Below are 22376 nucleotides of genomic sequence, written 5' to 3' on the forward strand. Positions count from 1 at the left end.
TGCCCCCTAGTGGTAAAAAAAAGAAACTTATCCGATATAATATTGCAGATTAACATGTTAATCGTTTTTTCTTCTTTTAAATGTATAACAGGTTATAACTAAATAAAGCAAAACATATTGTAATGCCCATTTTTTAAAATAATTGTGCATTTTTACATTCTCAGGTTAAAATTAAATACCAAATATCTATCTATCTATCTATCTATCTATCTATCTATCCATCTATCTATCTATCTATCTGGTGCATCATGGGGGTATTAAGTGTTGTGCTTCTGTGCTTTATTCAGTTGTTTACGATTATTTTTTCACTTTCATTGTGCAATAAGGTGTGTCTCTAGTTGTGACTCAGAGGTCAGCTTCTGTATGTGCCTGTGATGTGGTGCCTCCAAAGGCTGTTTAAAAAACTGGAATTAGGAAGATAGGGAGCAACGAAGGACAATGACACCTGAAGAGATCAGGTAGCCTTCTGTCACGGTTATCTCTGAAATAAACCATTAGCCACCAAAATACTCAAACTCTAACTTTGTCTATTAAATTCACTGACAACACGGACATTCCTCCTCTTATTTGTTTGAGTTTTAGGAACTTAGAAAGAGATGTTATATATATATATATATATACATATATATATGTATGTATGTATGTATGTATGTATGTATGTATGTATATGTATATATATATATACATAGACTTTTTTGTCTTATTAAGGGTTCTCTACCAGAATTGTACTTCATGCATTTTAGAGAGGGCTTCAGGGTTTCGTGTTAGGAATTAAAAAATTGTATATATATATAGTGAAAGAGTTCATCAAACAAAACAATAACAAAAGGTAACTTTGAAAGTGGGCCGCACGGCAAATAACCGAAAGGCAAATTTACGAGGAACACTTAAAGGCAGCAGTAGCAGCAGACAGCGGACCCGGACCTTCACAGACGTGAACATGACGGAGGGAAAACGTCCAGTAACACTGAAAGTTATCCTCATAGGAAACTCTGGGTAACATCAACTAACTTGTGTCAACTCTTATTTCACTTGTAATGAAAAATGTGGATGTATTTTCTCCGTAGGCATTTGTTTCACTTTCATTTAACCCTTGGTATTTTAATCTTTGAATCTCGGTAAATCCGGATGAACGGACACAAAAGTATTTAAGTATTTGACAGAGCAGTGATAAAACGGCTCAATGAATATAGATTTGAGGGTTGTGCCTTTACCTGTGTGTGTGTGTGTGTGTGTGTGTGTGTGTGCGTGCGTGCGCGTGTGTGTGTGTGTGTCTCCATACAGGGTGGGAAAATCCTCCTTCATGAACAGATATGTAAATCACCGCTTCACCAACATGTACCGCAGCACTGTAGGGACTGACTTCCTCTCCAAAACAGTCAGCATAGACGGGGACACAGTGACCCTGCAGGTACTCCCCAGTGCACCTGCTCAGCCACACTGAAACACACCATACAGACAGCATATACACACCATATATGTCCACGTATGGACATTCAGAGCACTAACACACAAATGTCCCTCAGATGTGGGACACAGCGGGGACGGAGAGGTTCCAGTCTCTGGGCACTCCTCTCTACAGAGGAGCCAACTGCTGCATACTGGTGTTCGATGTCACATCCAGAGCCAGTTTCTCGGCCCTGGAGGGCTGGAGGAAGGAGTTTCTGATCCAGGCCGAACCTGAGGACCCAGCCGGCTTCCCCTTCATCGTGCTGGGAAACAAGACTGACCTGAGCGACAGGGAGGTCAGTGGAGGCGTCTTCGTGTGAAGTAATGGACCACAGACAGGCTGCCAAGAGACTGTGAGGAGTAGGAGTCCTATCAAGTAACAGTTTATCACTCTCAGTCACTCTATTTTATGATTCACAATCAATTTTTGGCATTTCCACCCTTGAGGCCACTGTCTGTAAATGATGAATGGCATTTATGTCATGTGAGTGATGAATGTAAGATGGGGGGAAATGACGAAACATGGCTGTGAGTTCATCATATCAAGACTGTTTTAACTGAATCTGGTTGGCAGTCGCAACGTGGAAGAAATTGAATTGAAAACCTTTTAAATTAAATGACCCAAAAGAATGAATAAACATCCACGTGTTGTGTTGAAGACACATCTATTGACGTAACCATGCTAACCAGCTAGCCATTAGCCAGGGTACCCCAAGAGGTGATGGTCCATCCAACACTCCCCCGGTGCTCTGAACTCCAGGCTAGAACCGAGTGAGCCGATAGTACCGCTAGCTGCACGGTTCTTACATATTGCACCTTTAATCAAATCACTTGATACAGCTCTATTGTTGTCTGTTCATTTCTGTTACTTCCAGCCCACAGGAATCAGCCATGATGTTGACACAAGGCGATTTATATTTTCACCAAAGTTTTGCTTGTTTACGTCGGGGATATCCTGTCAAATCTTGGTCAAGGAGCTCCACTCAAATCCAGACTGATAAAACTGGAAGCAAAACAATTGATTAATTAAAAATGAATCAGCAACTTCACTCAAAAATGAATAATTACAGTCATTTCTAAGCAAAAAAATGTCATGTGGTTTTTACTAAATGGCATATTTCACTGACTGTGAGCTGCTCGGTAATTCTTTTAATTCTTAATTTTACCAGCAAGATATTTAGAACCATTTTGTTTTTACAGTGACGGCCTGACAAGTGCCAGAAGGCACCTGTAGTGATGAGAACAGAAAAACACAAGACAAACCAAACAAATACAAGTGACTAATTAATGAAATCTAACAAGTAAAGTGAGTCCAAGTATCGTTTAAAAAAACCCCATAATTCATTAGTAGGAGCCTGTGGGAGCAGTCACTGAGTTCACTTTTATTGTTTTTCTAACAACTTCCAACCATTAGATGGAACTGGAACGACAACGGACCAAATGATGGTTAAGACCTCATGTTTTTTTACTTGGCCACAAATACTTGCTGCAGTCGCTGACACAGACAGTAGGTCACGTATCCAACAAGGGTTATATAAATAAGCGTATGTTAGTATTGTGTGTTTGTTGTATACAATACTTTGCTTTCAGAATGTATCTGAAATGGCCATGGTAAAGTTTCTGTTACATTGACAGCAGTTAAAGCCATCACTGGGGCTCATTCCTTTTACCAGACGTAGAGAACACGACAATCCGACTTTCGTTCCATTGTATTACTCATCACGGGCTCTATCCTGCCATGTCATGTGAGTGTGATCAGTGTCTTTGCTCGCAGGTGTCTGGCAGGCAGGCCCGGCAGTGGTGTGAAGAGATAGGTGCGGAATACTTTGAGGGAAGCGCCAAAGACGATCACAATGTGGAGGAGCCGTTTCTGAGAGCCGCTCGGGGCGGCTTACAACAGGTGATCTACCGTTTCATCAACCTTTGTAGTGAAAAGAAGGACACAACCTATCTCTATGTTTAACATGTTTATTTTTTGATGATAAAAGATACATTACTCCCTACAGTACAAAAAACACACATTGGAAAATACAGGACATTTCCAGATAACCTGCAAACAGCCGAGAGAAACTCGCAACACCTGTGAGTGCTGAGCGGCACTCGTCCCAGTGTGGGAGGGAAAGTTCAGAGAGACCTCGGCACTGCTGATGATGACCTATCTAACGAGGGTGCAAAAATAGTGACCCAGCAAAGGTACTGTGGAAGGAAAGGACACAATTGTATACCACATGGAAAGAGGAACAAACTCATTAAATGTTTTTTCTTTTTTTGAGAACCTTCAGCTTATGGTCTAACTTAAGGCATCACTACTAAAATACACTGCTTTTGCATGCATGTCTAGTTTTGTTCAACAGACACACTGACACGCACAAAAATCATGAATGCATATGAAGAGAAAGTTCATTTCTAAGAAAGAAATCGGGAGAAACCACAAACAGAAACCAAGGTGCCGGCCGGAGAAAAAGCGGCAGGCGGGAACCTTGGCTCCGATCTTCCGGGCTGTTACCATCACAACTGACTCCGCCCTTACAAAGTAGATATACACTCATGTCCAGTCAGAAACCTACTCCCTGTACAAGTTTGTATTGTAATGAACCTAGCAGTGATTCAGACTCCTACAGTGAATCAGCTTGACAGAAGCAAATTAGAACAATCAGGGAGACTATATATATTTATATATATATATTTGTTTCTTTTATAAGTAAAGACACAAAAGGCAATCAAGAGATGACCAACATGTAAAAACTGTTTGTTACAGGTAATTATATAAAAGGCCAAGATGTTTTTTTTTTGTTTGTTTTATTCTTGCTCTATGAACGAACTAATTTACAGGTGAGTACACTCCGGCTATGTAAGCTTTCTTCCCAAGACACCCCCATTCAAAGACATACGGGTTTACACGTCACAGTTAGCTTGCACATCATCTGTAGTCTGAAATACAGAGCCGTGGAAGGAAAAAATTAAAATTTATTAAATGGATTCACATACATCAATAGGATAGGGAAAATATGTCTACTAATATAATTTGCCATTCTAAAAATTAAAGAAGAGGTGAGACACCACATTCATGAGCATAAAAAGTGTAGGACAACTGATCAGGATATTAGGGGGGGGGAGGGGGGGAGGTATGAAAAGATCCGATGTTATTTTTCCACATACCCCAGGAAATTCCATGTTTGGCAAACAAAGCAACACAAGCATCGAGTAGTAAACAAAGTAAAAACTCTCCTCTCCCTGGGTCCACTTCAAAGTTCCCTTCAGTCCTATAACCTCTGCGGTTCTACTTGGAACAAATACAAAAGTCTTTCTCTCTTTCATCGCCATCTGTTAACAACAAGAACATACAACCAACTGAATGAAGACTCTTTAAAAATATAGTGGCAACCTCAACACAGCCACCCATCTTCCCACAAACACAAACTATGGGGATGAACAACAGTTAAAAAAAGTGATGTTTTTAAAAATGCACACAACATACACATACACATAGGAGAAAAAAAAAAAAAGCTTAAAAAATACAAAAATAAACTACACAAAAGATCTTCTGCGTCATTGCTTGCTAATTTTTTGGGAAGATTTTGCAAGATTTTTTTTTGTGTGTGTGCTGCAAGTCTCAGTCCTAGCAATGTCTGTCGTTCATTCTCTACAAATCTCTTCCTTTGTCACTCTTTTTCGTCCACTTTGAAGTGTCGGCCACCAGTCCTCATCTTGGGGTAAAAAGCGCACAGTGATGACATTACCAGGAAACTGGAGTCCAGTACGATGACTATAGACTTGGTTCTCGATGAAGCAAATTTGTTTTGAGCAAAAAAAAAAAAAAGAAAGGAAAAAAAAAATGATGTCCTCTGTCTTTGAGGACAAGTGCTTTATTTGTTTCCATACCGATTTTTCCTCTCATCTAAACTAATGCCTCCACAGCCTTTTTTCAACACTGTACATGTAGTCTCTCTCTACATCCCCCCAGGATTCACAAAACAAAGACCAAAAAAAGAAAGGGTAACAATGCGCTCAGGCTGGCTCCCAGTTTGTGAAAGATGTAAATGCTTCTATACTGCTCAACTACTGAAACAAGCCAAAAAATAGATGTTAAACGATGGAAGGGGATGTGACTGAAAAAGATAATGTGCTTCTAAGTTTGTGTTGCTCTAAAAATAGTACGACCAACAGAACGAGGAGGAAGGAGGGTTTTTATCTACAGAAAACATCTCTCAGATTGACTTTCATCTCTGCTTCATTTGCTTGTTCTGCCTCCGTTGCTGTCTTGATCTGAGACTTGAGGGTGGAGGATGAGATTAGGATGAGGATGAGGAGGTGGAGGAGGGGTGAAGGTCAGTCTTCCTGATAAAAGGACAGCGAGTGGAAAAAGGACAAAAGACTGGGAGGGGTCTCTGGGCAACCTCACTGGTCCGTCCTTGCTTTCTTTGGACCAGTAGTCTTACTGCAAGAGCACACATAAGACCAGAGTAAGTATTGTTTCATCCATCAGTGTAATGTAAATGTCTATTCCTGTGTGCAGAGTGAAACATGAACACTATACTTACGTATCTGGAGAGGTGCCTGGTCTTTTCGGGGCCGGTTTCGCAGAGGCGGCATCTTTGCCAGATTCTACAAAGCAGACAAATGGTTAAGATGCATATTTTTTAACATTAATGGATTGCTCACTAATTAAAATCTGAGTATTGGTTTGTTGTTGTGTGTACTCACCTTGGAGCCATCGGACTTGGGTGGCAGGACCGTAGCCCTTCTCGTTGCGGGCGGCGATGCGGAAGATGATGGCTGGCTTGGTGGTGTAGTCGATGTGGGCGTTAGAGAGGCTGGACGACTGCACCAAGCAAGAGGGGTTGGGCCCACAGTACACACGCATGAAGGCTAGCTGTGCCGGGGTGGAGGCCTTGGCTTCGGCTGTCTGGTTGCTCTGGATGGCCAGGTACACAGAGTACTCGATAATCTTCCCTGAAGTCACCGAGGGCGGCTCCCAGGTCAGATGGGCACCATCTGGGCTCTGCACAGGGACAGTGACAAATGCTCATGAGAACAGCTGCTTTTGTGGTCATATTTTACACACTTATATGTATTATGTTTATCTATAACTAAATAAGAAGATGAGGAAGCGCTTCACAGCTTTGTTTACCTTGCTGATTTTGATGGCGCAAGGCGCCCCTGGGAAGCCTGGTAGGCATGTCTTGAATGCAGATATCTCTGAGAAAGATCCGCGACCACAAGCATTGATTCCAGCAACACGGAACTTGTAGGCTGTTCCTGGCTGCAGCTCCATTTTCTTCATCTGGCTGTAATCTGGCATGATGCCAGAGTCGTCCTGTCAAAAAACAACAGATCAGTATTTATTGAGCAAAACCACATCCAGGCTTCGAAATGTGAAAAAAGCTTCCTGAGGCACTTACATCTCCTTGAGATTCATCTGCTGGCACATAGAAGTGGGTGACGACCATATTTGTCACTTTAACAATTCCAACATCAAACCACTGGTTCTCCTTCTTTACAACAGGCTTCACCGGGGTTGGCTGAGGGCCTTGCTTCTGTAAAACAAAAAAATAATACACACTCACATTTATTCAGTCCCTTTGACTGAGCAGAACCAGCCAAATGTTCAGTAATACTACAATGACTCACCTCTCCCTCTATGCCATTGGCGACCTCTGCTAGAGCGGCTGCTGCTTGCAGTTTGGCTGGGCTTGCTACCGATACAGATGGTGCAAATGTGCTTGATGGAGCGAGTGCTGTGACGTATAAGGATCAATACAACAAAAAAATTAATCTACTGTACAAAAACACATCCAGAGTCATTATCAAAATGAGCTCAAGTCTTACTCTCAGCAGTTGTACGTGGCAGCAGTGACGCCACGGCGCTGGTGACAGCGGCAGCCATCTCGTTGTGTCCATTGCTCTCAACAGAGGGGTCGTTGAGGCTGTCAGCAGGCGCAAGACCCTCAGTGGGTAGGCTGGTGTCCACGCTGGCCTGCTGTGCAGCAGCCTGAGCCTCCTGGAGCTGCTGCTGCTGTTGGACCAGTGCAGCGAGCTCCTGCTGGGTCAGCATGATGGGGATGTTGGTGGGTTGCTGACTCTCTCCAGTGGAGTCACTCTCATCTGTTAACAAAAAAAGATTGAAGAATTCACACAACTACATCATGAAAGCATCAAGACAGCTAGACCAGTCACTGTAGAGGTTGCAGTAGCTTCAGCCAACCTCTGCCATTTCTGCAGACACTATGCTTATGTTAATTGTTTGGACCATCAGTTAACTACAGCCGGACATTGATCCTAACAATATGGTTCATAATCAAAACAAAAACAAGCGAGCAATCAGACCAAACAAGACTATGGTTGAACTCACTCATTACGGCTTGCTGAGCTGCCTGGAGAACAGCCTGGATAGCGAGGGCCTGGGCTTCCTCAGTGGCTGCAGCCTGCGCGGCTGCCTCTGCTGCTGCTGTCACAGCCAGCTCCTCGTCCGACAGCCCTGTCACCATGAGCGTGGCCCCCTGGCCCTCAGACATCAGCTCTGAGGGCAGATTCAAGGCTGTTGTTGCGGCTGCTTCTCCCTGAAAGAACAAAAACCAGCTCATATAAAAACTGAATTCAAGGTTTGATTGAGTAGTCAATAGTGGCTTTTTGTGTGACATCACACTGTATCTACCTCTGCTTGCGTCTCCATGGCAGTGGCCGCTTGCTCTGCAGGTGCCGCTTCTGCTGATGCCGTCTCATCAGTCTGCATGGGTTCCTCTGTGGAGCTGGCAGCAGTGCTCACACCCTCTGTGATCGATGAGATCGACTGCAGAAAATAAAGAGAAATCATCATCAGACATGCAGCCTAAAGACAGAAGTGCTCCTTAAAACTAAACAGCAGCGGTGGTCAGACTATTTGCCAATTCTGAAAGTACATTAGGGCATTTCTTACAGGTACAGAGGGTCCGGGGGCGGGTGTAGACTGAGTGACAGTAGTGATGGCCCTGCCCTGGGTGGTGGTAACTATGCCAGTGGCTGCAGTGGTTGAGGCTGCTTCTGTGCTGCTGGTATCTTCTGCTCCCTCCTCCGTCTGTTGCGCTGCTGATTGATACAAACACAGAATTAAAGTTAGACTTGACATGGCATCTACCACCTACCAAAATAAGCACTTTTAGATGTTACATTATTTTAATACTCTGATAACATTCAAGAAAAGAAAATGACATGTATCCTGGCGAGCTGACAGTTAAAGTATATGTGGTGGTACCTGTGCCTTCTCCTGTCTCCATGCTGCAGGTGGCCGTGGTGGCCGTGTTGGTGGTTCCAGTCTCGTGTGTTTCACAGGGTGGGTTGGAGCAGACTGTCTGGACCATGCCTGTCGCAGTGCTGGTCTGGTCACCTCCCATGCTGGAGGTGGCCGTGGACGGGGTGTTGGTGGTCCCCGTCTCGTGTGTTTCGCAGGGTGGGTTGGAGCACGCTCTCTGTGTGGTGCTCGTCTGGCCTGCGTTCATGCTAGACGATGCCTGTGTGGCTGTGTTGGTGGTTCCTGTGACGTGGGTCTCACAAGGGGGGTTGGAACACAGCTGCTGGACTCCTCCCATGTTAGAGGATGCTGTGGTAGCTGTATTAGTTGTCCCAGTTTCGTGGGTCTCGCATGGTGGGTTGGAGCACACACGCAGCGCAGACATGTTTGACGATGCCGTCGTGGCTGTGTTGGTGGTGCCCGTTTCATGCGTCTCGCAGGGCGGGTTAGAGCACACCTGTCCTGCTCCAATTGTAGCAGAGGAGGTGGTGGCCGTGTTGGTGGTTCCGGTCTCGTGGGTCTCGCAGGGCGGATTAGAGCAGACCTGTCCTGCTCCGATGGTGGCAGAAGAGGTGGTGGCTGTGTTGGTGGTTCCGGTCTCATGGGTCTCACAGGGCGGGTTAGAGCAGACCAGGGTGACGGTTCCAGAGCCCTCTCCAGCTGCTCCAGCCTCAGTGGAGCTGGGCTGCTCAGAGGTTGGTGAAGCCAGGATGGACACTGGTAGATCCTGCACTGGTTGAGCTTCTACACCGCTGGGAGTTGTTATTAGAGTCACCTGGGTGGGCTGGTTCTAGGCAGGAGAGAGAAAAGCGATTACAGTCATAGCATGTTTTTAATATCAAATATAGAATCATTTTATTTCCACTCTATAGCTTTTATCCCATTGTTTTTCTCATTGATCTGTAGTGACAGAAATAGTCATTAATGCCATAAGATTTGCAGTAGGGCAGTAGTCTTCTTAGGTTGTAATGGAGTAAAGTAAGGCTTGTGGCACACATACAAAAATGTATGCAGTCTTACCTGCACTGTCATGGTAGAGGAGGGCAGTGTGGAGGCAGAAGTTAGACTGGTCTGAGCAGTTGACACAGTTATGGCAGATGGGCTGATGACCTGGCTGGACAGGGTAGCGATGGTTCCCAGTGTGGTGATGGGGGTGACCAGAGAGGCATTGGAACTGTCCACAGTGCCTCCTGCAAGGCTGGTGGAGACTGTACCAGTGACTGTGCCAAGAGTGGTGACACCTGGAAGGATGATAAAGGTTATTTAAAAATTAAAAAACAAATATTTCTGAATACAAAGTAAAAAAAAACAAAAAAAACAGAACAACTGTGATAATAAGATGTCATCCAGTGCATATCACTGTCAACAAAACCACAGGAACATGGCATCTCTTACCAGTAGTCCCCTTGACCACCAGAGTTGTGACAGTGGGCTTAACTGCAGACACAGTCACTGGTGTAACAAGTCGAACACCACCCACTGTGCTCATAGGCACAGTGCGCAAAATAGTGCCAGGTTGTCCAGGAGCACCCTTCAAAACCACCTAGAGAAACACACAATACAGCATGAGACTCCAAAGTTTAAACATAAATGAGCAGTAAAACAAATACTATTACTACTGTACAAACAGAGTCAGTTACCTGTGTCAGTCCCTGCTGGCCAGCTGCAGTGGCAAGTTTGGGCACTGCGGTGATGATTTTACCTTGAGTTCCAGTGGTCATCACCTTTGTGGTAAGAATTGTGATAGGCGTTTTCATGCCTGCACTGCTTGTCACACCTGCAAGAACATAAGCGTGTATGAATATCAATTTTCCACCAATTACGCCAACAAGACACCCTTTTTTCATACTTGACCGTGGTTAATTCACGACTGTAAATATTTTGTTTTTATTCCTGCTAACTGCCAAAAATGTTTAAGCCATTGTAGGAAACACTATTAAAACAATCAAATACTACTTCTGTTATGGAGTGCCATCAACATTCGCCCAGAAAATTAACCAACTGACCAAGAAGTTTGTTTGGTTCAGATTTCATTTAAGCATCCGTAACAGAATGAACGTCACTTATTTTTAAGTACTGATCTCATTCATAAATGTGCATGCTGAAGTAGATGTGAGACTTATGTGAGTTAAGACCTGTAGCGCCTGGCTGGGTCATGATGGCCGACATTGGGATGGTCTTAATGATGGTGGTGCCCTGCTTCGTGGTGGTAGGAGAGACCCCGCTGATGTTGAGGATAGTGGGCTTGTTTCCTGTGCCTCCTGCTTGGGAAGTGGTGATGATGGTTGTGGGCTTGCCATCTGCGGAGGTCACCAGCTTCAGGATGGTGCCGGCTGGGAGGGGACCTTTTGTCTGGAGAAAAGAGGCTGATGTTATGTAAACCGTCTGAAGAAAGACATCTGGTGCCTGTCTCAGAAGTTTTAAGCTACATCCTTTTTTTTCCTGCACTCATGCAGATAGCTGACCTGTATGATCTGTGTGAGAGGGTTAGTGGAAGCCTGGCCTGTGACAGCTGATGTCTGCACTGGCTTGGTTTGTACCACAGACATCATCTTGCCAAGGTTGGAGATCTGCCGACATAGGAAAGAGGCTCAAGTTCATGAGTCACCAGAACACATCTGACAGCACAGGGGAGATGGACCACCAAACTGGTGGCTATATGAATCATCCTAGCACTAAGACTGACAGTCATGCAGATCACCATGCTCCCTGTTTTCTTAGAAGAGTTCTCCAACAGTCATTGTAGACCAACCTTTACTCCCTCCCCCACTGGTTCATGCTCAAAGCAAGTCACCATCTTGTGACCGGACTTAAACAACAAAACTCTAACACACTTTCACAGTGTGAAAAAAATATTTACAGATCCCATGATTTACAGCATGCGTGTGAAAGCACCAAAGGTTGCTCTCAGAGTGCTAGTTTGACATTGTGTTATACAATTTCCATAGAGTCCTGTTTTCTTACCAGAGTGCCACTGCTGCCCATAGTGAGGGGACTCTTGACCAGTGTAATGGTCTTGGTGACTCCTCCCACCACAGTGGTTACCACCTGGGCCTGTTGGGCCACTGTGACGGCACCAGATTTGTGCACTGTGATGATGGGTCTGGTGGTGGTGGGAGAGGATGCAGTTGCTGTGCCGACTTGGGCTGCAGCGGTTTTCAGCATCCGGGTTGCTGGGTTGCTGACCTACAAACAAAACATTATTTATAGAATTGACCTGTGACACATAATATTAGAAATGATAAAGTTTAGTGGGATCTTTACCATAACTGGTGAAGCCACTTTCACTGTGGCTGTGCCAGGAGAAACAGCTACTGTCTTGAGAATGGTGGCACCTGCAGGAACATTGAGGACAGTGCCTGCAGAGGAGGGAGGGATCTTCTGTGTTGCTGCAGCTGCTGCGGCTAAAGCTGCCATGCCACTCATCTGAGGGCTGCTGCCAATTGGCTAAAAGCAGAAAAAGTAAAGAATTTTTTTAACACAGACACCAACCAAAATTTTAAACAAGATAAAATGAAGTGCAGAATTGGTCATACCGATCCTTGTGTAGTCTGGGCTGGCACAACCATTCGGACACCTGGAGGAAGTGATGTCACAGTGAGAGGGGATTTCCCAGGCTGGCTGGGGCGGACTGTGACAACAGATGCGCCTGTGGCAGACTGTTGAGCTGCGACCTTCAAAACAGCTGTAAAATAAGGTAACCAATGATTAGACTTGCAGCTGGTGAGCTTACATTTGTAAGGACAACAAGGAGTTGGAAAAGAGGAATCATTGGTAACTAGTATAATACCTGTCTGTTGTAGACTCTGAGCAGAGGGTGCTGCAGCAGCTGGTGCGGGGCTCTTCGGAGAGTTCAAAGGCTGTGAGGGAGTTGCACTCATGACTGGCGAGGCTGCAGCAGGAGTTGCAGGGATGTCATATTTCTGCAGCTGCAGTAAATAGGTGTCAGCAGTTGAAACGGCACCCCAGCTAACCTCCAGGGAGTTTGTGTTGGCACGGACTAACTGCACCCGGGCTGGTGCGTGGGGTCGCTCTGGAAAAGTGGAAGGCAAGAAATTTAACAACATCATTTTAAAACCTGAGCCTATTAAATCACACTTAATGACAAAACCAATTAATTGAAAGCAAACTCACCAGTTTCCAGGTACCACAGGTCTTTACAACAGACTTGGTTATTCCAAGCTTTACGGTAACCGTCACGGCCACTCCAAACATAAAGTCTTGAATTGATGGCCACAGCACAGTGGCCAGCACGGGCCCTGGGGATGTTGTCTTCAAGGGTATCCATCAACACTGTCTCCCAACACATGGAGTCTACAGACAAACACATGGTTTAACATTTAACTCAAAACCTATTTTATTCAAACCTCTTCAAAGTGAACTCTACTATAATAGGTGTAGTTTCACAAACCGAGATTTAGGCAGGCAAGAGTGTTTGTGCACTTCCACTCCTTCTCATGTGTGGCCACTTTGACATCATCCATTACCAAGGGTACCCATCCTCCAAAAACGTACATCCTGCACAATGAGAAATTAAATGAGATGCTGCTACCAAGCACAACGTACTCTACTGAGAATTCATACATGGTTAAACCCAATATTCAGTAAGTTATTGGTTAGGTGCAGCAGTTCTCTTACTTGTTTGTGATGGTGGTGGCAGAGTGAAGACTTCTGGGGAGCGGTGCTGTCCCGCTTACTGAAGGTTTGTTCCATGTCAGAGTATCTGGGGACAAACATCAGCCGAAATATGTTAAATAACATGCAACCACATAAAACATGGCATCACAGATAGGGCAAATTCCCACACATCATTGTCAAGTATGGACTTTTTATCCTCTCTGAAAGTTTGATGATGCTCAGTCTTCTTTAGTCTGTTTGAGTGTAAATAGCAATATTGCATCTGACAGGCACAAGCAGAGCACTTATAATTTCTGCGCTGTCATTTTGCCATTCATACTTTTAGAAACCTACCAATATCAAGTGTCCACAGATCTCCGAGACGACAGCCACTCATCCCTCCATAGATTATCAGGCGAGATTTCCTGCTCGTCTTTTCTGTGTATACCACAGCAGTGTGGCTCTCTCGGGGAGGAGGCAGAACTCCATATGTGATTGGTATATCCCATCCAACAACGCTGGAACCCGCACGAAGCTCAAGTGTGTACAGATCATTCAGGTATCTGAGAAAAACAACAAAGAAAAACCCCACAGACATCATAAGTCTAACTCATGTTCTAGATTCAAGGACAATCAGTCAGCAGATGTAGCAGCCCCAGTTTCTTGCTGGAAAGAAATCAGTACCTGGGAATGTTGTTTTTTGGGTCCTCACTGTCATTGGCCAGTCCACCGAACAGGTAGCATTTGTTGCCAACCAGGGAAAAACTGTGGCCAAGACGAGGACAAGGAGGGGGTCCATTCTTTGGGTTTTTTGCTTTCAACTTCTTCCATTCCCATCTGCTGGCCTGTAACAGAATCCAGGGTCAAAACATCATAGTATTGATTTTTTAAGGTCACAGCCAAAGCTGTAACAAACAAGTCATGAGTTGACCTCATTCCCTATGTAGACAATCTGATAGTGAGGACTTTATTTTACCAATAACCTTATTTTAAAAGGTTGCATAATTATTTATTTGTTATTTAATTTCCCAGTTACCACTAGCATTAGAATGTACCTATATCATAACAAGTAACAGACAGTATGTTTAACTTCCTTCATTGTGTACAAAGTGAAACTTTTGTAATTGGAGAATTTACAATATTTTGGCACTTGAAGGATTGGTTAATTAAATATGGTTTAACTGAAAACAGGCATTGACACCATTAGCTCTTTAGATTGTACCTTCCTCATCAAAATGTAACTTCACTGTAGTTTTTCTACAAGGAGCAGCTGAGTAGTTTGCTGTTTTGCTGGAGTGAACCATCTGAATTCTGAATAAGGAAATTAGTATTATGTAACTTAATTCTGAGAGAACCATGACGCATCTAAGAATAGACTAATTTTCACACCCATAGCAGTGTGGGATTCGTAACATTATCATTTAATTCAATTTTTTTGAAGTGAACATTCAGAACAAACATACTGGCACCGCAATGACTACTCAACACATTCAACTACATGTAGCATATTCACTTAAGATGCACAATAGTGAAACTTCAAGATCAAGATTGACTTAATTACTTTGACTTACCTGCCCTGTAGTTATGTAAGCAACTACCAAGTAATATTTAAACTATAGTGGCTTCAATTGCAGTATCACCAGGGTATATGACTAAAACTGTGCTTGCTGCATGATGCAAATGTTCTGAAAAAATGTGTTTATTTCTAATGCGTTTCCCTTAATAAATGTCCTGAATCTAATAAATGTATCTCTGAGTTTTACTTCCTTTATAACATAAGGTTGCCCTGAGGCAGATGTAAGCGCGACACTTTTGATTACTAATATATTATCAGGGTATGCCAATCCTCCCCCAAAATATGAGGTAATATAATTTAGAAACACAATTTTAATGCAGACACATTACCTGTAGTTCATAGAGATCGTTGCTGTACTTCCCATACTCCACCATTCCACCAAACACCAGCAATCTTGTGCCATCACAGACAAAACCATATGCAGCACATCCAGGGGGTATATCACCACGGACGGCTGGGATAAACCACTGGTTTGTTGCTAGAAAAAAAAAAACACAATAATGGCAGTGATGTTATCAGTTGAGGCTTACTAATAACAAGTCATTCAAAATATGAAAGAAGTTTGTTATGACCAAAACAAAGCTGTTAGTTTCTGACTAGTATAACCCCTTAAAATTCTCTTTTTAACAATGGAAAATGATCCAAATTGTGTTTAAAATTAATGGGACATACACTAGATATGCTGAATGATCCTGTCGTTATTGGTTTAAGTGCAGGAAATTGGGGCAGATAGGCTTAAACCAACCAGCATCATCCATTTTATTTTAGCCCGCCTTTTTTAACGTGCATTACAACCTTTCCTCCAGTAGAGGGGGCCAGATTTAATCAGACACGATCAACCTGGCCTGCTGAGGCCTATATACTACTTAGTTCTGCACGTCACGAATCGATCTTTACAAATAAAATGTAACTGTTTCGAGATGAAGAATCAATGTGTAATTGCACTGTATGTGATTTTTTAGTTGTAGATTAGTTCAGTAAACCATCATGCTTGCTGCAAATAAACAATCGATAAAGTTATAAACACAAAGTTCATCTTACCAGTGTTGTATACATGTAATTCATCAACAATTCCTTCGTTTCCACCGCCGAAGACAACCATAAGCTCCTTTATAGCCACAGCTCTGTGACCATGTCTGGGCCGGGGAACAGGACCGGACCATCCGAGGACCCGTTTCCACCGCGGCTGCAGAACCGACGCCGTGGTCCCAGACACCGCGGAGCCAGGGGCAGACATGACTTCTGTCAGAAGAAATAATAAAAGCGCATGTCTTCACCTCCACAGTAATCGTGATGTTTCATATGAACTATCTTAGAGACTAAAGAGCAGCATCTGATCGTGCACTGTAGCCAACTTCTTAAACAGTTAGAGCGACCACAGCGGCTGAAAAGCTTAACTGTTAGCTTTAGCTGCTAGCTCTGGCTAATACATTCAATCAAAGGAACACAATCGAAGAGACTTTGTGGAAATTGGAGCGAGTACTGGGTCGCAGTCCTTCAGTTACAATCGACGTTACAGTTGTGCTAATGGATACACAACATATTTACAACATATAAGTTATATCTTAGCTAGCTATTAGTTGTTTCCAACCATTGAATTCAATCCATGGAAGCAGCCATCTTGCAGCCAAACAAACCCCCGCTAACGCTACTGCCAGTCTGAAAAATGGCGGAAGCGAATGAGAAAGAAAAATACATGATAGCTAGCCAAGTACACCAGCAAAGCAATACGTTACAATAAAAATTTAACTCGATACAATAATAGCGGACGGACAAAGCAAAACCATACATACTTCCAACACAGAATTAACCCACATTTGAAACCGTTATCAAGAGTCGGCTATTTTCATGCTTCTCTGGGAGTCGCCATATTGTAGCTATCAAGCTAAGCGTTCTGTGCAACCGCTTTAACGCAAATATTACCATTAGGAAATAACTTAAGCTTACTTTTACAGTCGCAACCGTGTAGAAATCATATGTCTTACGATCAGTCGAAATAATTTATTGAAATATACTTAAACATTTGAGTGTAATCGCAGTATTCAAATTGTTTCTGACGCTAGCTGTACTCCGTTAGCACTAGCGGCTAGTCGCTCAACCTAATTTGCCCAAGCTAACAGCGTTAGCTGTGCGGCTGGCATCTGTCAAAGCGTCGCCGTATTTTACAATTAAATGCAATGTGATTTCGTCTTACTTTGGCATGCATTTTTTACCTGATATAAATGCAGTTGCAACGCCACTCTTTAGACGCAGCTAAACTGAAATAAACTGCATAAACAGAGTGTTATTATGTTTCATGCCGTCTCTGGAAGCAGCCATCTTTTCGACATCGGCCTAGTTCTACAGCTCCCACAAGAAAAATGGCCGGACGGTATGCAACAACAAAACATAACAAACCGAGAAAGGCGCATATATTTCAGATCTCTACTTACTTCTTTCGATGCAGTGATTGCAAAAACACGGGTATGTGGTCTGATCTTGCGGTAATAATCCAAATTCATTCGATTTTTGAAGAAGTATTTCCTCTCATGCCTGCCTGGAAGCTGCCATCTTCTTGACAACCAGAGGCGGAGGAAAATGGAAGAGAGTTGGCGTCACCCAAAGTAAACATGGCGACAGAGACCCGCTCGCTAATCATTTCAGACAGAAACACATATGCAGTTTTCGTTATTTGCCATTCTGAATAGGCGGAATATGTTATGTATGGTGAGGGGCTTCAAAGGACACTTGAAATACTCACTAAGCAGACAAATAGCAGTCAGTATGCGGAGTTTCAGCAAATTACAACAAGTTGTGTTACAGCACTGGGCTTATTGTCCCTTACTAAAGATGGCGACATCCGTACTGTTACAACTTTTATTTTAACACCGATGCCGCTGATGCTTTTCATCCGACATAAATCTACTTAGATATCTCCACACATGCACAATAATAGTGTACAAGCACTAATTTACAGATTTAACGCTCGCACGTATTAAAGTTGCCACGCCCACACCCACCATCAGTGCGCCCTCCACTGATACAGCTGCTGCATTACTGAAACACCATCAACATCAATAAAGCCCAGTGCAGTGTACCTCTGTTTCAAAACACTGTGTCCAGCCACATGCCTCTGTTATTCTCAAACTAAAAAGAAATCTGAAGGATTAATAAAACCTCTCTATCTATTTTGGTTTGAAGAAATAGATCTGTATGTGGTCCAGGGTCTGGTTGTGTAAAAGTGCATATTAAATTGGGTTCATGATAATCCCCATTTATTTCAAAACTGACCTCTTTGACGCAGAAAGGATTAGAAAATGCAGAATCTAATTTAGCTATAAAGAAATTAGGAACATTACAGTACTGGGATGTGTCTTTAGAGCTGACACATTATTGGAAGGATCTGCGTCCTGCCCTCATGTCACTGGTAGATTCTCAAATCCCTTCACTGTTTTTCAACTCAGCCATAACCTGAACTCATATGAGATGATCCACATTGCCAGATCCAAATTCTGTTATCCCTATCCTCAACTCAATCCTCTAAATATTGAGTTAAAAATATTGCACAAATCACTTTATGCCCTTCTTCTTCTTCTTCTTCTTCTTCTTCTTCTCCTTCTTCTTCTTCTTCTTCTTCATCTTGTCCTCCTTTTCTTCTTCTTATACTATACGGTATACGTATATAAAATTATAAGTCAATTATCAGTATTATTAGCATTAGTATTATTGACAAAAAATAATAGCTTGTAATGAATGTGCTTGCAGTATTTAGCACAGCCTCATTCAAATGTTTTAATGTTTGATTCTGTTTGGAAAACAAATGTGATTTTTTTATGCAATACACCTTTTGTCCATTAGATGACAGACTTGCAGTGTTTTGTTTTGCTTTGAATGTGGTCTGCAGCTTGAAATTAACATTTTATGTGTGAATAAATCAGCGGCAAGGAATGGGCTTTGGTTCATTTCATTCAAATGATCCTATTTGTGTAAATAGTCAGTTGGAGTTTAAAGTCCCTGCTCGCCCTCTCAGGGGTTGTCACTTATTCTGTCTGATTATACCTCTGCAGGTTGAAGATGCACTGAGCTGTGCTGGGAGTTGGGCTAGACGAGGTCACCAGAATAGCTGCATATTTTTTCCTGATCTAATAGTTGCAACAAAGTTAAAGGGGAGTCATGTAGATGTCAATCAAGCACAGTCTGTAGGTAGCCCCACAGCCCTGAGAAGAGGTCTAATGATTAGTTGAAATAAATCACCTGTGGGGCGCCGTTTAGCTCAGTTGGAGCGGACCTGGGTTCAACTCCCGGCCTGGGTCCCTTTGCTGCGTGTCACTCCCCCTGTTTCCTGTCATATCTTCAGCTGAACTATCAATAAAGCCATAAAAATACCCCCAAAAACCTGTTGAAATAAATCACCTGTATGGGTAGACTGTACCATTGGCGTGGTTGTGGAGAAGTAACAGCATGATGCAAAAGCATGTCACAATTTACTTTACACTGACTGAAAGCTGAACAGATCACAGTAGAACTGAAGACTAGACAGCAGTTACATTTCATGAATTCTATCATGTAAAGATTAAAGCCACTCCTGGCACTTTCTTCCTCTGTGCATTGTGTCATTTTATATATTGTGCTATGGTTGGCACTGAGCTGACCTCTGACCTGCTGCGTCTCAACCTAAAGACACAGCTGATTTCACAATAAAAGTCAAAACAGGTTAGAAACAATCAAACAAAGAGGAGAATAAAAAAATGAATAGATAGATAGATAGATAGATAGATAGATAGATAGATAGATAGATATGTCAAGACCGGAAAAGAATATGGAACGAACTTTAGAATTACTGGTCAATCATCACCTTTTATCTCACTTCATAAAATGTGTTTAATACAACATGCTTGTTGTAATGTTCATGTTTATAGTTTATGTGTTTCAATCATGCCACATACAGTTCCGTATCCCTCTCAGTCTTGTAGCTGTTGGATGTGTGTCCCCAGAACCACCGCCCCCACAGAGTCAGTAATAAAATGGCCACCGCTGGGTCGATGGGTGTGACGTTGCCACCAATCTAGTTGAGAACCTCCACTTCCTCCTCTTTGGTGATTGTTGTAATTCTGTAGCATAGTTTACATGTTTTGATTTCAGGTGAATTCAAGAAAAAGCAGAAAACAAAACTAAGTTGGTGAAAACGTGTCAGTGTGCTTCTCACGTGCTCTGGGGGAAAAGGGATTTCTTCTGATTTCTTACAAACAGGTTGTTCATTAGTCACGTCATTGAGATACTGATTGGATTAGCGGATAAAACATTTTCCAATTGATGAAATCTTCCACGCTAAATCAGTTTCAGTCATTATTATCATCATTATGATTAACTGGACGTCATGGCACACTATTCATTTTCAGCAATTCGCTTATTGAAGTATTGGTGATTTAAAAAACAAAACCTAGATTCACTTGTAATTCAATTGTCTGTCCTATACTGAACCTATTGGGATTCTAATCAAGGTCTTGCATGCGTCATCCAGCGAGAGCGTGCACAGCAGAGCTATACAGGTCAGTGTATCTCAGACGCACACCTTGACCTTCACCATTGATTTGAGCTGCATGTAATGGTTTACACTCAGTAAGCGTCTTAGGAAACGGCTGGAGGACTGAGCTCTGAACGCCTAAAGAGATCGTGACGCTAAGCCTCACAAGTGAGATAGATCAAGTATTATAGCAGCAGGAGGTGGAAGGTTTGAGGAGGTGTATGTAGGGTTTTATCCACCGCAGACATCACTGCTAATCAGTGTGTCAGCTTTTTCTAAGAACAACATTTTCTTGTGTGATATAATGCTAATTTTGGATTCAAGGCCCCAACATTTTGTGACCAAATTAACAATTTAATCATCATTATACAGAAGTCAAAACATTGTATTTGGACTAGGTTGAAGTTCAGTAGTGTATTAATTACACGTAAACTCAAGGCAGACTGTTTATGATGACAGAACAAACTTCCACCCTGATGTTCTTTCAAGCCTGTGTTTTCCCACTCTACCACTCCAAATGCCTATTATCCTTCTGTCCTCAACCATGTGTGATGTCGTCATATGCAAAACCTCATTAATCTACAGGAAGACTTTTAGGGGGAAAAAAAACACATGAAAACTTTCCTAAAGTTTCCTGTTAGGTCCAATAGGAGCTGACAATGTCTAACCATTGAAACATAATCATCAATTATAGTTAAAACTCTGTGTTGTTTTTGTCCACCTCATGAAAAACCTATTTCAAATATTGTTACATGAAGCAAGGTTTTTACAGTCATATTCAGAGTTTTCCTAACCAGCCATTTATTCTGAAAGTCTGTTGCCTTTATTATTACAGTGTTCATCAGAGTAATGTTTAAGGTTGTTGTGTGGTTTAGTTTGAAATGGTGTCTTTTGCATTTGTAGTATTATTTTTTCCCTTTAATATAATCTCCTATACCTACTAACATACTGAAGTGTATATTACTTTTTATATTATTTTTGGGCAACATACCGAGACCAGGAGTTGATTTAAAGCCATGTAAATCTGAGCTGAGACAGCTTAGCCATTTTAGCTTTCCCGTCTTGTATGGTATTCAGGTCAAATTTACCCGTCTCAAACTTTTGTATACTTTTTTTTTTTTTTTTTTTACCTGAAACTCAATAGCCTTAGCTTATTTTCTGTCATAAACATGCACAAACAAAACAAAATAATTGAGCACACATGCTACAAACCTCACACATTTACATCCTTGATATGGTCGTTGGGTCAGTTTGACCCACATACACAGAAACACAAAAAAACATGCCCACACATACAGACACAAAGATAAAAACAAAAAAATAAACAAACATAATTTAGATATCAATTCAGAGTATTCTGATTCTGAAGGTGAATTTGAAGATGGCCTTCACTCGGAATATGCACCACAAGGAGCACCACAGGCGTTCACTGGAGCAGCCCAAGAGCCAACAATGACAAAAAACTAATCACACTTCCACTTTTAATTGTGTTCTAATACAGACTGATTGCAATCTTTAGATACACATATGTTACCTCTATTGTTTGAATTTGTGATATAGACAATTTATTTTAATGGTTAATGAAGTAAACATTTTATTTCAGCATTGTTTTTAAAAACCTAAATATGTCCCGGGTCAATTTGACCCGAGGGATACCAGAGGGTCCCAAAAGTGAAGACAATGCAAGGGTTAAGACCATGTTGCTCCATAACACAGGCCTACTACAATAACATTAATAGTAATAACGGCTGAGTGCATTGATAGTAATGATAATACTTCTATGATATTACAGACACTCAAGTGTCTACCTTGCAACTTTATAGCTCATGGAAGATCGAAAACCCCCACAATCAAAAAGAGATATACATAAATGACTCAATAAATAATCTAATATGCTGGTAAATTCACCAAAAATAATATGTTAAAATGTATGTGAAGGTATTGATTCAATTATAAAATTCATT

At 42.3% G+C, this 22376-nt stretch overlaps 2 protein-coding genes across 6 annotated transcripts; one reads left to right on the plus strand and one right to left on the minus strand.

Moving 5' to 3' along the window:
- The first annotated feature begins 904 nt into the window (after window positions 1-904).
- LOC115582572 (ras-related protein rab7) lies at window positions 905-4075 on the plus strand. Its single transcript, XM_030418589.1, has 5 exons — window positions 905-996; window positions 1285-1411; window positions 1527-1745; window positions 3224-3349; window positions 3456-4075. Exons 1-5 carry the CDS (start codon window positions 941-943, stop codon window positions 3540-3542), a joined length of 615 nt encoding a protein of 204 aa, XP_030274449.1. The 5' UTR covers window positions 905-940; the 3' UTR covers window positions 3543-4075.
- Window positions 3404-17502, minus strand: hcfc1a (host cell factor C1a). 5 transcript variants are annotated; one of them, XM_030418587.1, is made up of 28 exons: window positions 17342-17502; window positions 15951-16151; window positions 15239-15387; window positions 14018-14178; window positions 13688-13896; window positions 13355-13439; window positions 13128-13234; window positions 12851-13030; window positions 12507-12749; window positions 12253-12401; window positions 11981-12163; window positions 11681-11902; window positions 11182-11286; window positions 10852-11068; window positions 10357-10493; window positions 10112-10259; window positions 9737-9957; window positions 8681-9506; window positions 8366-8514; window positions 8105-8239; window positions 7802-8009; window positions 7279-7554; window positions 7081-7187; window positions 6852-6986; window positions 6581-6766; window positions 6154-6451; window positions 5991-6054; window positions 3404-5887 (listed from the first exon to the last, which is right to left on the minus strand). In XM_030418587.1, the coding sequence occupies exons 2-28, from the start codon at window positions 16144-16146 to the stop codon at window positions 5848-5850; spliced, it is 5136 nt and encodes a 1711-aa protein (XP_030274447.1). In that variant the 5' UTR covers window positions 16147-16151; window positions 17342-17502; the 3' UTR covers window positions 3404-5847. The 5 variants fall into 5 exon arrangements, with proteins under 5 accessions (XP_030274447.1, XP_030274446.1, XP_030274443.1 ...); XM_030418586.1 differs by having other exon boundaries at window positions 8366-8511; window positions 12253-12749; XM_030418583.1 differs by having other exon boundaries at window positions 12253-12749.
- Between the last annotated feature and the right edge of the window lie 4874 nt (window positions 17503-22376).

The sequence above is a fragment of the Sparus aurata genome, chromosome 6 (assembly GCF_900880675.1).
Source record: "Sparus aurata chromosome 6, fSpaAur1.1, whole genome shotgun sequence".
In the NCBI taxonomy this organism is placed as follows: Eukaryota; Metazoa; Chordata; class Actinopteri; order Spariformes; family Sparidae; genus Sparus; species Sparus aurata.